This window comes from Trichoplusia ni, unplaced genomic scaffold, assembly GCF_003590095.1.
Source record: "Trichoplusia ni isolate ovarian cell line Hi5 unplaced genomic scaffold, tn1 tig00003749, whole genome shotgun sequence".
Classification (NCBI taxonomy): domain Eukaryota; kingdom Metazoa; phylum Arthropoda; class Insecta; order Lepidoptera; family Noctuidae; genus Trichoplusia; species Trichoplusia ni.
Genome location: NW_020800448.1, coordinates 9,202 through 23,020, shown reverse-complemented (window position 1 = coordinate 23,020; position 13,819 = coordinate 9,202). Strand labels below are relative to the sequence as shown.

The following is a 13,819-nucleotide window of genomic DNA, read 5'->3' as shown; positions in this document are numbered from 1 at the left end:
CAGAAGTTTATGAAGATGCAGCGCAAGAAATAGAAGATAGTCAGGTTGAAAAGGAGCTAACAAACAGGGAGAGACCTAAACGAAATACTAAAAACCTAAATGGCATACAGATTACCAGTTAGATGATGATGAAAATACAGGAGATCTATTATATGCTTTGCTCACAATTCATTCTGATATACCACAATGTTTTGAAGAGATAAAGAACAGAGAAGATAAACAGCAATGTGAAGATGCTATATCAGAAGAAATGAAAGTTCTACAAGAAAGTGAAACATGGAAATTAGTACCTAAACCAGAGAATAAGAAATTAATAGATAGCAAATGGATATTCACTAGAAAAGAAATTGGAGACAAGGAAATATATAAAGCAAGGTTGGTTGTAAGAGGATTTCAGCAAACAGAAAGATTAGAAGATATTTACTCACCAGTATTGAAACTGCAAACATTAAGAGTGTTGCTGTCTGTAGCAGCACACAGAGACTATAATATTCATCAAATGGACGTTAAAGGAGCTTTTCTTTATGGTAGGATAGATGAAGATGTATACTTAAAACCCCCTCAGGGATTGAATATACCAAATGGTCATGTATTAAAACTTAATAAGTCATTATACGGATTAAAGAAATCTCCCAAATATTGGTATGAAAAATTTAACGAGGTTATAACTACTTATGGTTTTGAGAGATCTAAAAATGATTATTGTTTGTATTTTAAGAAAGATATATACTTATTAATTTATGTTGACGATTTGTTAATTTTTGGGTCATATACTAAAGAAATAGAAAAACTAAAAATATATTTGTCTAAAAAATTTAGAATGAAAGATATGGGACATAATAAATTAACTTATTTGGGAATTTCTATATTAAAACAAAATGGACAGATCTATCTTAATCAAACTAAGTATTTACAAACTGTGTTAAAGAAATATGGTATGCAAGATTGTAAGGGCATGGACACACCTATGGATCCTAATTTACAAATAGACTTAAACACTGATATAGATAAGACATTGGAAAACTATTGTAGATCGCTCATAGGATCTTTAATGTATTGTATGGTTAGTACTAGACCAGACCTAGCTACAGCTGTTTCGTACTTAAGCAGATTTCAAGGAAAGCCTAGTGTAAAACTTGTAAAAGCTTTAAAGCGAGTTCTTAGATACATAAAACAAACAGTTAATTATCAGTTGGTTTATAACAATTGTAATATTAATAATACTTTAGTAGGATATGCTGATTCTGATTTTGCTAGAAGTGTAGATAGAAAATCCACTAGTGGATATGTTTTTAAACTTTATGGTAATACTATTTCTTGGAAGTCTAAAAAACAAAATATTGTGACATTAAGTACTACTGAGGCTGAGTTAGTAGCTTTGTGTGAAAGTTCTGTAGAGGCTTGTTGGTTAATCAAACTACTTAAAGATGTAAATGTTAACTTGGAACATGTAACTATTTTTGAAGATAATCAGAGTACTTTAAAGACTGTTAATAATCCTGATCAGAAACGTCTCAAACATATAGATATAAAATATAATTTTATTAAGGAAAAGGTAGAACAGGGACTTATAAAGGTGGTTTATATTTCTACAAATAATCAGTTAGCAGATTTAATGACTAAGCCTCTATCTATTAATTTATTTAGGAAGTTTGTTACTTTGTTGAGTTTGGAAGATTGTAACATTGAGGGAGAGTGTTGAGAAAAGTCCAAAAGGCAATGTTCCAATCTCCAAACAGTCTTAATTTAATCTATAATTTAAGAATGGAACTTAGTTGAGTTTATGGTAACACTGTCATCCGGTTGTCAAAAATGTCTGTATGGAATTGTGTACTTGTAAAAGGGAAAAATAGAAATAAATAGAAAAAAGTGATTGAATGTCAAGATTTATTATTTCACGATCCACGAAATATAACCAACATTAATGAACCAAAAATTTGCCTATCTTGTTTTACCCGAGGTACATAAAATAATTAACTTTTCCTTGGCCTCTCTGTCTGATACATTACCTACTTTTTATTACAATTTTTCTAAGCTGTATAAGACATTCATAGGTAAATGAAGCACATAAACTTACCTCATTATCGTCCTCTTCTGATGTGCTTTCCCATTCAACATCAAAGTCGGAATCAGGTTCCACACCTTCTAACAGCCGCAACAACTCATCCGAATCATATTCGGTCATTTTGCACTGCACTGGGAAAGAAAAATGCGTGCACGCGTCGCCCGGCACTATGACACAATGACCTTGACGCCAGTGTTGCCAGTGGCCGATAGTCAAAAGTTACACGAGACAGATCAAAAAGTAACATTTTGTCAGAAAAAGTAACATTGTCTTTTTTTTTTGTGGAAACTGGCAAAATACGTACACTGAGAGAATTATCGCGTAAAAATTACTTAAAAAGTAAAAATTTGTAATAATTGTGTTGTTGATCGCATAATCGACTGTTGACGCTGAAAAGAAAAAAGGTAACAGTCAGTTAGGTATTTATATCTATGTAAAGTACCGATCAATTTATGAATGTCGTTCAATACCAACCTGCTTTGTCATCAATGAATATAAAAAAAACTATAAAAAGTTTCCGCCCCTTTATTAAACTTAACAATTCGTAATTATTGTTGATCGAACAATCGACTGGCGATGCTGAAAATAAAAATGTAACAGTCAGATATTTGTATCTACATAATATATTAGTTATTCATAGTTTAGGAATGTCGTTCAATACCAACCTGCTTTGTCATCAATGAATACATGACTTGTATTTTCAGTCATAAGTGTAGCTAATCTCGTGGCTAATAATTGTTTTTTGATCGAATAATCGACTGGTGATGCTAGAAAAATAAATAAAATCAAAAACGTGTATTTAATTAATTAAATTAAATATATCAACCAACCATTTTAAGAATGCCTTTCAATACTAACCTGATTTAAATCTTCGTCGTGCCTGTGATTCACATACACAACAATAGAGAGATAATAATTCATTTTAGCTTAAAATGACTAAATATTCCAAAGAAAGCTAATTGGAACTGGTGGAACCTGAAAAAAGCGTTTATTTTAGTATTGCAGAAATAAAAAAATGTTGCTTATAACTTTTTGATATTAAATTTTGTGTAAATTAGTTAAATAACAGTTAATACCTTTACCAGTCTTGCTATATGCTACTTTTGCATGCATCATTCTTTTAGAAGGCTCAAATTTTATGGCGTTTTGTATGTTGGCTTTTGTTGCCATCAAAGAAGAAATAGTTTCAGTGCTCAGTCTATTCCGGTTTTCGCATTTTATTAATTTAAGCTGGCTGAAAATTCTTTCCACGCAAACATTGGAAAAAGGCAAAACAAGCAAGAGCCCTACAATCTTTTTTAAATTTGGGAACATTTCAGTACCGGCTATATCCTTTAGCTTTAAAATTTGTTTCCAATATTCTTCCACTTCCAGATTTTGACTCAAACCTAAATCGTTGTGGTCCAGGAAAGCATGTTTTTTCCATTCTTTTTGAAGCTCCATTTCATTTACATCCTCTTTAACACTTGGGAATCTCTTCAAAACATTTGACAAATCCTTTACTTCAAATTTTTGAGCAACGCTTGGTTCAACCACATCTAAAATACCGTATAACGGGTCAGAAAAATCGAAACGTTGTACTATCTGTTTTATGGTTTCAATATAAAAATTGAGACAAGTTCTCTTGAAATCCGTTATTACCGTTTTAGGTTCTGGTATTTCTTTTGAAAGTTCATCAATGGACGACTGTGCAGCTATACCTAAATATATTTTTTCAAGGGGCACAAAAAATCTTGGGTTGGCGTATTCTATTTTATATGCATCGGTTGTTTTGCAATAACTGAAGTTCATGTAATTGCTGGCTATGGTTTTTATAAGTTTATGTGTCTCTGGTTTTAGTCGGTGGAGCAACGGTTTTTCTGTTTGAAACAATCTGTTAAAGTCATTAAATTGTTCCAATGTAAACGACATGAACTCTAAGTAAATTTTTGTTAATTTATTGTCGAGTACCCCAATTATATCTTCCGTGATTTTGCTAGGGTCTTCTAACAATTCAAGTCTAAAATATGCGGACAGAACATCGTACTGTTCGAGTACCCTGTTTACACAAGCCTCTAATGATAACCATCTTGTGACCGATGGGCTCAATATTTTATGGACTTCCACATTGAAAAATAACTGCAACTCTTTTAGTTTTTCGTGTCGGAGTGTGCTGCGGTTAAAGTGCGCACCGACATTTCTAAGAAAGTCTTCAACGAATCTTGGCAGCTTAAGACATGCCTTGGAAGCCACAAGATGTATCATGTGGCAGCTGCACTTCACACATGCAATGTGTGGTACGCGTTCCTTCAAATGACTAAACACTGAATTGTTTGACTAGGAACAAACCAATTGAAAATAGCATTTTTTTTAATTTAACAAAGTTATAATCACAGCATTATTTCCCTATCCACGAAAGCTACTTAGGTATCAAAGTTATGTTGACTTGTATCACTTATTTAGAATAATGAGGTAAACCTATTAGCATATAAAATGTTATATAAAAAATAAATCTCGTCAAAAACTTAATACTTAATGTTACTTATTGTTTTTCTTAATCAAATAATAAGTTGTCTTATTACAATAACATCTCGTTTTAGTATTGCTAAAACAAGATGCTGTTGTAATATGACAATGCGTAACTCTGTGGTATTATGTTACTGTTAATTAGACTCTTTATGTCGCTGTTTTTTCTGTCACTTAATTTTAATCTAGACTGATATAAAGGCTTCAACTGGAAATCTTGAAGATCAGTGCTAGTACGTGTTCGAGACGAACGGTTGTTACGGAATTGTATTTCTTTGAAATCTGTATCTAAGTAGGAAGTTTTATAATAAATGCCAACGTGGTTGGAATCTTGATGTTTTTCAAATTTCATTATTTTAATGTCACTCATTCTAACTGTTTCGCCTTCAGTATTTTTTGAAAATTGAGCACCGTATGCCTCTGTAAGATTTTTTATATCAACAAAGTCTGAATAGCACATTTCGGTAACATTGTAAGGATTGCCTTTCTTTCGTGCAGTTCTGATTATGGTCACGTATTGATCTGGTGTGTAGACAGGACCAGAACGTAAGCACTTTTTAACGGCTTTTTCTATCACAGAGTGAACGGAATCGTTTTCATTTTGCGTGTGCCCACTTATTAAATATTTGTGCGTTATAGACTTAATTTTAAGAACAGATAAGGCATATACATACATAGAAAACATAAACTTATTCTTTTGCTGACCACAGCAATTATCAGAATAAAAAGTGATTCGTAAATTATCGGCATTTACTTCTGATGCCCTCTTTGTCAAATACCTCCAAACACACGTTGCTACGTTGCTATTTCGTTAGCTCCTCTTAATGCCTCGACCTCGCTCCAGACAAAACAATCACAATAGTCTTTCGCTAATTCACTTATAGTGAAATTACAAACATTGAGCTTACACTTGTAATATAAAGTAGAAACATCTCCTTTCGGAAGAGGCAACACTGCTTGGAGGTCATAACAGGCAACTATGTAGTTTTCTTGAACCAGTGCTTTATCATTTGACTTTTCCTGGCGACATAATTCTTTTTCAAGCTGGTGTTGGTCGTATCTGTTCTGTAATTCCATAGTTTTATCAACAGCGTTTTTAAAGCTAATGCATAGTTCGCACTGGTCTTTTTTAGGTGTGTGAAAGCCTATGTTGTAATCTTCATTAAACACTTTTCTATATGTATGAATTTTAGCCGCTTCAACACCATCACTCAAGCATTGTGTTTGGTAGTCGGTATAAAGATCTGTAAGGTTTTTACCCCCATCAATAAATTCACGATTCGTTTGTTGTCTTAAGTAATGAGATTCAATTCTTGGGATTGAGTCTATGTGGTTTTTTATTCCTTTTCTTACTTTGTATTGTTTTCCATGCTTACCCCTTTTTTCTTCTTCAACAGTTCCGGCTTGGTTCTTTTTTGCTATTACAGTTGCAATAGGTCGATTATTAATGGCCAACGTGTTTTTAAAGAATATTTTACAGATACGATGCTTAAAATTGTTAATCTCGAATGAAAATGAATGTTTAGGTCCTCTATTGCTATTATGAACTTTATATTGGTACTTAGGTGTAATAATGTTAATACACTTTGCAATATAATCTCTTTGTCTAGATAAATCTCCCATTTTCCAATAATTGACAAAAATAATTTCTCTGTCTTCCTGTTTGATCATTTCGCTGCACTTCAGTCTACATTTTTCCCCACATGGTGGTCCTATCTGCTTCTTTGGCATGACTTTTTTAGACTGGGACACAAAAGTATATTGTTGCCCACTATTACGAAGTCTTTTAGCATCTTGCCTCACGGATACTTTTGCAAATCCTTTACGCCTTCGTTTGTTCGGAGTTCTGTTATCTTCTGGAGGACCCAAATAATTTTCTTCAACTAATTGTTCAGAAAAACTATCTTGAGGAGTTGGGCTAAATGATACACGCCTAGGTGGGGTGGCTGGTACATAATCAGGATCGCAATCTGCCTCATCAGGGGAAAAGTCCTTACCCGATTCAGATGCACTAGATGAAGATGAACTTGTTGATGATGAACTTGAAGATGATTTTGAGCTAGTTGAATAGGATCTTGCTCTACTGCTAGGACCTGGTATAGTAAGGTCTTCTTCTGGAGTTAATTCTGGAAAACCAGTATCGTTCAAATCTGGATTTGGTATTCCGTCATCAACTGGTTGAACATGATACTCATCTTCCACAGTATGGCTAACAGACTGAGGTAGTGCTTGTTCTTGCAATAAAGAAGGAGATCTATAAGTATCCACAGTCATCGGATTTGCATTGCGTGAAAAATTATAATCCAGGTCGTCCATGGATATTAGTTTGGGGTTTTCAGTACTTACGAAATCTTTCTTAGATTCCATAGCCTCCAAAATGCGTGACAAACGTGGGTTCCGTAAATGCGCCATGACCTGAAGCAAGTGATTTTATAATTATTATCATTTAAATTGACATTTTAACTTAAATAAATTTAGTTACTTTAAGTACAACTTTTATTTATATTAGTAGTAAAGTGATACTAAAAGAAATGTGAAACGTTATTATTAACTGTTTCATAAAATATGAAGTAAATTTTAATATTAAACGTAGTTTAAACAAAATGTAATATTTTACTTCTAAAATTTTTTATGCAAATGTATGTTGCGTAAAGATATAAACTGTGACTAACATAAATGTCCCACTATGATAATTAAGCATATGATTTAATTTGCTCTTTAGTTATTGAAAAACTGTAACTAAACAAATGGTTACTCTTTATAGATTAACGTTATTGGAATAATTCCCAAAAAAAATAAAGGCAAACTGTGATTATACAAAATGTAACATCTTATCAATGAAATTTTATTATGAATTGCGGAATTTCATAACACAAAAACTGTGTTTAAACAAATTGAAACACTTTTCCAATGAAAACAAATTAAAACTTACCTTTTCTGTGACGTACAGCCGTGTTTATCCGAATAATAACACTATTACTTTAAACTTCCGTCATCACTCTTCTACGAACATGTTCTTACTGGTATAGACACAATATTGTATTTCGAGAGCCGATCACAACTCGGTTTAGTAACGCTTTAATTTACTGCTAGATGGCGCTAGATACAATATTTTACGAAAATGTCAAGTTTAGGTTGTAGTTTACGTATATTTTAAATAGCATTGACAACTCAATTCATGTAATTTTCGTTTAGTAACGGGTTTACTTTAAAGGTGCGATATGTGGTAAATATAGGTATATTATATGGCAAAAATGCAATAAAAACTGTTTCGTGTATCTGGCAGATACATACCTATACATAGCGGGTGTCGATATGTATGGTACCCCATAAATTCAACAGATATCATAATTAATTTGCATGAAACAAATAATTTGTGTCACAAATACTAGAAAACCAAACAGCATTTTTCACTTGGCTGTTAGATCACAAACTGCAAGCGCTTTATAAAAAAGATGAGGTAATTGCTGCTGAAGAAAACAAGACTCGGAAGACATTTTTACAAAGATTGGATGCTGCTAAGAAAATAAGCAATTGTTTAATAAAAATTTTGAGCAAATGTCACAACGGGCCCAAGATTTTCTACTCATGCAGTTAAAAATGGCAAACAAAAAGAAGAAGGCAATGAGATACACTATCAGTGAAAAGCATTTGGCGTTGACCCTAATGAAGGAAAGCCCGAAAGGATATAGGTTGCTCCAAAAAATATTTAACTTGCCCAGTAAACGAACAAATCGTTTGGCTCATAGAGGAATAATTGGTTTGGCTCAAAATATAACGTTCAATGTGGGGCTAAATGACAATATTTTTCGAGTACTAAAGCACAAAACACAGAAATGGGCCACAAAGAAGAAACTGTGTTCTATTTTGTTTGATGAGGTTGCTCTGACACCTCATCTCACTTATGTTGAGTCCCAAGATGAAATAAGAGGATTTAAAGACTTCGGGTACGAGAGAGTTTTTTTGTGATCATGCCTTAGTGTTCATGATAAAAGGAGTGTGCTCAAACTGGAAACAACCTATATGTTTCTACTTTTGTGAGGGAACAACTGCAGCTGCTACAGTTGTAAGAATTTTAAAGGAAGTGGTCACTAAAGTGTCGGAGTCAGAATTAATACCCTTGGCTATTGTATGTGATCAGGGCCCGACTTTTAGAACAGCCATTAATATGGTAAAATTGGAGACTGCACGCAAAGGGGTTTAAAATAAGGAATGCAATGGTGAGTAGATAAAATCTCTTTAAAAATAGCTCTTGCATGCACATTGTCTGTGTAGAAGTTAAAAAATATCTGGGATAAAAAGTACCCATCAACATATCTAAATATCCATTTTTATGTTAGTACATGTCATAATGTCACCTGTGTGCTAATTTTGATCTGTAATCTAATCTCTAACTTACATAAAATTAACTTGTTGAACTCAACATTTCTTTGTTTGCAGATGGAACTATTGAGGTGTCAGGACAACAGTTAAGTGTAGTGTTTGATCCCCCACACTTACTTAAGAGCCTTAGGAACAACCTGTTCTGTGCCGATTGCCAACTAGGTCACACTGGAATGCATAAAAAGCTGACAGAGCACCATGTTTACGAAGTAAAAATAAAAATAAATGAAAATTAGTGTAGCTGCCCAAACTCTGAGTGCAACAACCAGTGGAATGCTTAAATACACTGCATTGTTCAGTAAGTATTTACTCTGTTATCGATATGAATTAAGTATCTAAAAATGCCAAAAATTATCCTCTTAATCACTCACTCACTTTACGTTTATTTATTTATTTACAGTCTCCAACAAAATAAACACCATGAATTCTCACTATGTAGATACTTATTTAAGAATTAGGTTCTTAATCATAATTTACAATTTAGCCTTTATGAGTAATAAGACATTCAATTCAAACAAATGTATGCTTTGTTAAGAGTCTGATAAAATAGAAACAGAAGTTGTTATTTTTGTTTATTAACTTTGATTTGAACTACCTGTGTATTAATACTTATTTAACTATGTAATATTTCAGAAACTACAGCCTCGGGTCAAAATGTCAGTAAGACAATGGTCACAACAGGCGAAGCTGTGGAGTTAATTGACCAGCTATTTGATAGTGTGAACGGTTCTCGAGGAAGCACCGTCCGGGGCAAACTGCGTGGACCTATAAAGCCGAACACAAATCAAATTTTCAATTTTTGGACAGAAGCCAAAGAAATATTGAAAACGATACAATTTATAGACGAAAATAGCAAGAAAGCTCGCAATAATAACAAAATTTATAAGGTTCGAGTTCCTTCTCTTAATGGATGGATTACAACTGTAGAAAGTTTTGAAAGGTTGTCGAAACTCTTGTTCGAGAAATATGAAATAAATTATTTTTATCCTAGAAATGTAAATCAGTATCCTCTGGAAAACTTTTTTGGTAGGATTAGAGCCATCAACTACAGGAATGTCAATCCTGATGCAAATAGTTTTATGAATGCATTTAAATCATAATTAATGTCCAATGTTATGGGTCCACATTCCATCTATGCCAACTGTGAGGATGACAAAGGAGACACAGTAGTCGATTTTTTGAAACTCATATCCTCATCCAATATTGATAAAGAAAATGCCATGTGTAATAGACCCATTTTAATAAGCCAAAACATTAGCAATAATTGTAACCAATCGCTAAATCCAGTAAATGAAAGATTGCGTGTGCATTCTTCTGCATATACAGCAGGGTATATGTGCAGGAGAGTGACAAAAAAAATTAAATGTAGGAGATCCTCTGAGACTTACACCGAAACCAAAACAGATGTTTTCCATAAATGGACCGAACAAAAAGAATACAACCTTTAAAACATCAAAATTTTACGTATCCATCGAAGAAATTTTTAATTTTGTATAGGGTATAAGGGATATCTCGGGCCTTATACATGATTACTTGAATAAGTATGCATATAAAAAATGTATAAAAAACGTTTAAGACAAGAAATATTAAAGCAATTTGATGTAAATTGGTTGGGGTGTACACATCACAAAACAGAAGCAAGGGAATGGTTGCTTAATTTAATAACACGCACCCATGTACATAAATGGTGCAACATTATCAATAAAATTTTAAAAGGAGGTGTTCAAGAAAAACTAGTGAAACAGATGTGTGCACCTCAAAAAAATGCCCATGAGAAATATAAAACCCATAGGCTAAGAGAAAAAGTTAATAAAAACTAAAATCTGAAATGTTGTTTTATTTTTATATTTCTTTCCTTAAATTCGTATCCATTAAACATCACGAAAGTAACTTTGAACCTTGCAAATAACATAGTTAACCCTATAAGAATTTTCCATGGTACATCACTATGCTATCGATATTCTATGCCGGGCATCGAGGCTTTTGTAGTGCGCTGTGGTGCATGACTAGTAGGTGTCATTACGACACTAGCGCTTGGTGTATGTTTTTAGAACTAGACGTCAACCTTAGTACTGTCCTATCTGACTAATATATAGTTATCTGTGGATCAAAATCAAGTTCTCAAATTTGTTTCTATACACCCCGCGATTTCTATTTACCCCATTTCACGGTACAAAAAAAAATCAAAAATGAGCTATATCTTTTGTTTTGAAATTAGATGTAGCATCATGCCATTTGAGAAGTTTTTTAGGTATTAACCTGCAGTATATTAAACATAACCAAATTATTAAAACATTAAGTGTGACTGAACTCACCCAACGACACACAGCTGAGTTTTTAAAAGACCAATTAATTTATGTTTTAAATCGTTTCAAGATATCCATCTCACAAATTTATTCCATAACCACTGATAACGGAGCAAATATGCTGAAAATGGTCAGGTTAGTGGAACAAGCTGTAAAAACTAGCATTCAAGGAAATGAAGATGACACAGATGAAGACGAGAATGATATTATGGAGACGACGAGTGACGAAGTAAATTTTATACTCGAAGATTATCTTCACAGTGAACATTACATGGTTGCGGGAGTTAGATGCGCTGCTCATACGTTGCAGCTAGCGGTACAAGACGCTTTAGAGAGTGAATCTTCATGCATTCTAAGTATGCTATCAAATTGCGTTTCGTATAAAAAAAATACGAAACTCAGTGTACCAACACCTTCCAAAAAGTATGGGGGCTAAAAAACCCCCACCACGGGTTTTTTAGCCCACACGTTGGAGTTCGACTTATGATATGCTCACTCGGCTTCTAGAACTTCGACCAATGCTGCAATGTGTGTACGTGGAATTCTATAGAGAATACTATAACGTCTTTAAAACCAACCAAAATCTTGACTTACAAATTACAAATGGAACAACTGACTATGGGTGACTTTTACCTTGATTGGATAAAGTACAAAATAGAGCTCAAGGCCATAAACACAACATGGAGATTAGAGAAAAAGTACTGTTTACATCTAAAGCATTTGTCGCAGCTGCATATATGGATCCACGAATTAACTTCTTGCTGACCACTAATCAACTAGAGACTGCAGAACATGTTTTGGTCAGTACTTGGATGAGATGGCGCAAGTTAAATAAACAAGACCATGACAGTACAGTGTTTATCTCTCCTGTCGCCTCTACTTTAACGGCGTTGAACTAAAAGTCTCCCCACTTTTGTGATTGTTTGTGACAAAAAAAAATGGCATCTAAGCGAAAATTTAGTCCACTGCGGAACCACTTTGAGCAAACGGAGCCAAAGAAAGCAAAGTGTCTGTATTGTTCAAAGATTCTGGCAATGTCTTCTAGCTCCATTGGTAGCTTAAGCCGGCACATAAAACAAGTACATCCCACTATATATACATATATGTGGGATTGATGGCAATAATAAAAGCGTAGGTCACTTTTGAATTGTTTTATTTTTACATTCGAATCACACTTTCTTATTTTAAACACCGTATCGTTCGTCGTCGTTCCACACTTTTTCGCCATTCGCCTTCCGTCCTTCTCGCACACATACTTCCCTTTCTTTCATCCGTTGCGTTCCGGTTACTTAAATTACAATATCCCACAATCGCCCATTCCTGATCCATGTCTGTCCTCAGACATGCTCTCAAAGATTCATGACATGCTTTCATTAATCTAATATAGTATTTAACTTAAATCGAATTTACAAGACCAAGTAACAATTCTTTACTTAAACAAGCTTAAGTTTATACAACAAACTAGTAATTTTGTGAGGTAACAAAATTACACCGTATGAACAAATACAGATCACTTATTGGTAATAAACAAGAGTAACATTGTAGTACAACAGATTTACAACCAAATCAATAAACTACGAGTAAGTTAACAATGAAATAAAACTCTCACACAAACCAAAAAAACAAAAATTATAAATCAACTCTCATGCTTTAGGTTTTGGGGTTGACATCTGGCCACAACTTCATACAATCAGCTGAACTAGAGGTTGCACCAGGTCCTTCCGTATTAGGATCCAGCTTTTTCACTTCATATCTGTCATTCCTCTTCACTTAACTTTATAGGGTCCTAGATATTTGGCTTTTATTTTCATTCCAGTTCCAAATTGCGTGCGTTTTATTGCCACCAATTCTCCTTCTTTGTACTTCATGCTTTCTTTTCTTTTTCTATTGAAATTTCTTATATTCTCTTCCTGGACCTGTAGAATCTGTTCCTTAGCCTTTTCTCTGAGTTTTTCTCTCTCCTCTGAATAACTTTCTCTTCCTTCTTCCAAAAGCAATTCATAGATCTCAATATCTTCTTTCATTCTCATTTTAGTCCCAATCAATAGTTGATAGGGTGTTGAATTTATGCTTCGTTGAAAAGTACTATTTAGAGCTCGTTGTAATCTACTTACATGCCTGTACCAAAGCGAAGGGTTTTCTATACACAATTTTGTAAGTACAGAGATTATAGTACGATGAACTCTTTAACCTGACCATTTCCTCTAGGTATCCCAGTTGTAATTTTGATGTGCTGTATGTTTTCATCTTTACAATACTCTTGAAACTCATTACTCGTATAAGCTGTTCCTCGATCAGTTATAAATCTAGTAGGATTGCCAAAATGTTGCTGGTGAATTTTCAACTTTTCAATTGTTTCTTTACTGGTGGTGCTCTTAGTGGAAAAAATCCAAGTGAACTTCGTAAATGCGTCTACAATTGTAAGAATATGGTTGTACTGCTTCTTCGTCTCTATCATGGGACCAATGTGATCCAAATGAAGTGTGTGTAATGGTGATTCTTCTTTTTCGATTGGTTGCAGAAAACCTTCCTGTTTTCCCTCCTTACGCGTGGCTAATAA

The 13,819-nt window shown here is 33.7% G+C and overlaps 2 protein-coding genes and 1 long non-coding RNA gene across 3 annotated transcripts; 1 reads left to right on the top strand and 2 right to left on the bottom strand.

Moving 5' to 3' along the window:
• Positions 1 to 782: 782 nt before the first annotated feature.
• LOC113508076 lies at positions 783 to 5,030 on the bottom strand. Its single transcript, XM_026891036.1, has 4 exons — positions 4,947 to 5,030; positions 3,142 to 4,381; positions 2,731 to 3,040; positions 783 to 2,644 (listed from the first exon to the last, which is right to left on the bottom strand). The coding sequence occupies exons 1-3, from the start codon at positions 5,028 to 5,030 to the stop codon at positions 3,021 to 3,023; spliced, it is 1,344 nt and encodes a 447-aa protein (XP_026746837.1). The 3' UTR covers positions 783 to 2,644; positions 2,731 to 3,020.
• On the bottom strand, positions 4,379 to 7,571 carry LOC113508074. Its single transcript, XM_026891034.1, has 2 exons — positions 7,503 to 7,571; positions 4,379 to 6,985 (listed from the first exon to the last, which is right to left on the bottom strand). The coding sequence occupies exon 2, from the start codon at positions 6,980 to 6,982 to the stop codon at positions 5,366 to 5,368; it is 1,617 nt and encodes a 538-aa protein (XP_026746835.1). The 5' UTR covers positions 6,983 to 6,985; positions 7,503 to 7,571; the 3' UTR covers positions 4,379 to 5,365.
• Positions 7,572 to 9,164: 1,593 nt separating this feature from the next.
• Positions 9,165 to 12,178, top strand: LOC113508075. The gene is made up of 2 exons (XR_003401981.1): positions 9,165 to 9,251; positions 9,587 to 12,178. It is a non-coding gene; the product is annotated as an uncharacterized LOC113508075 (long non-coding RNA).
• Positions 12,179 to 13,819: the final 1,641 nt, after the last annotated feature.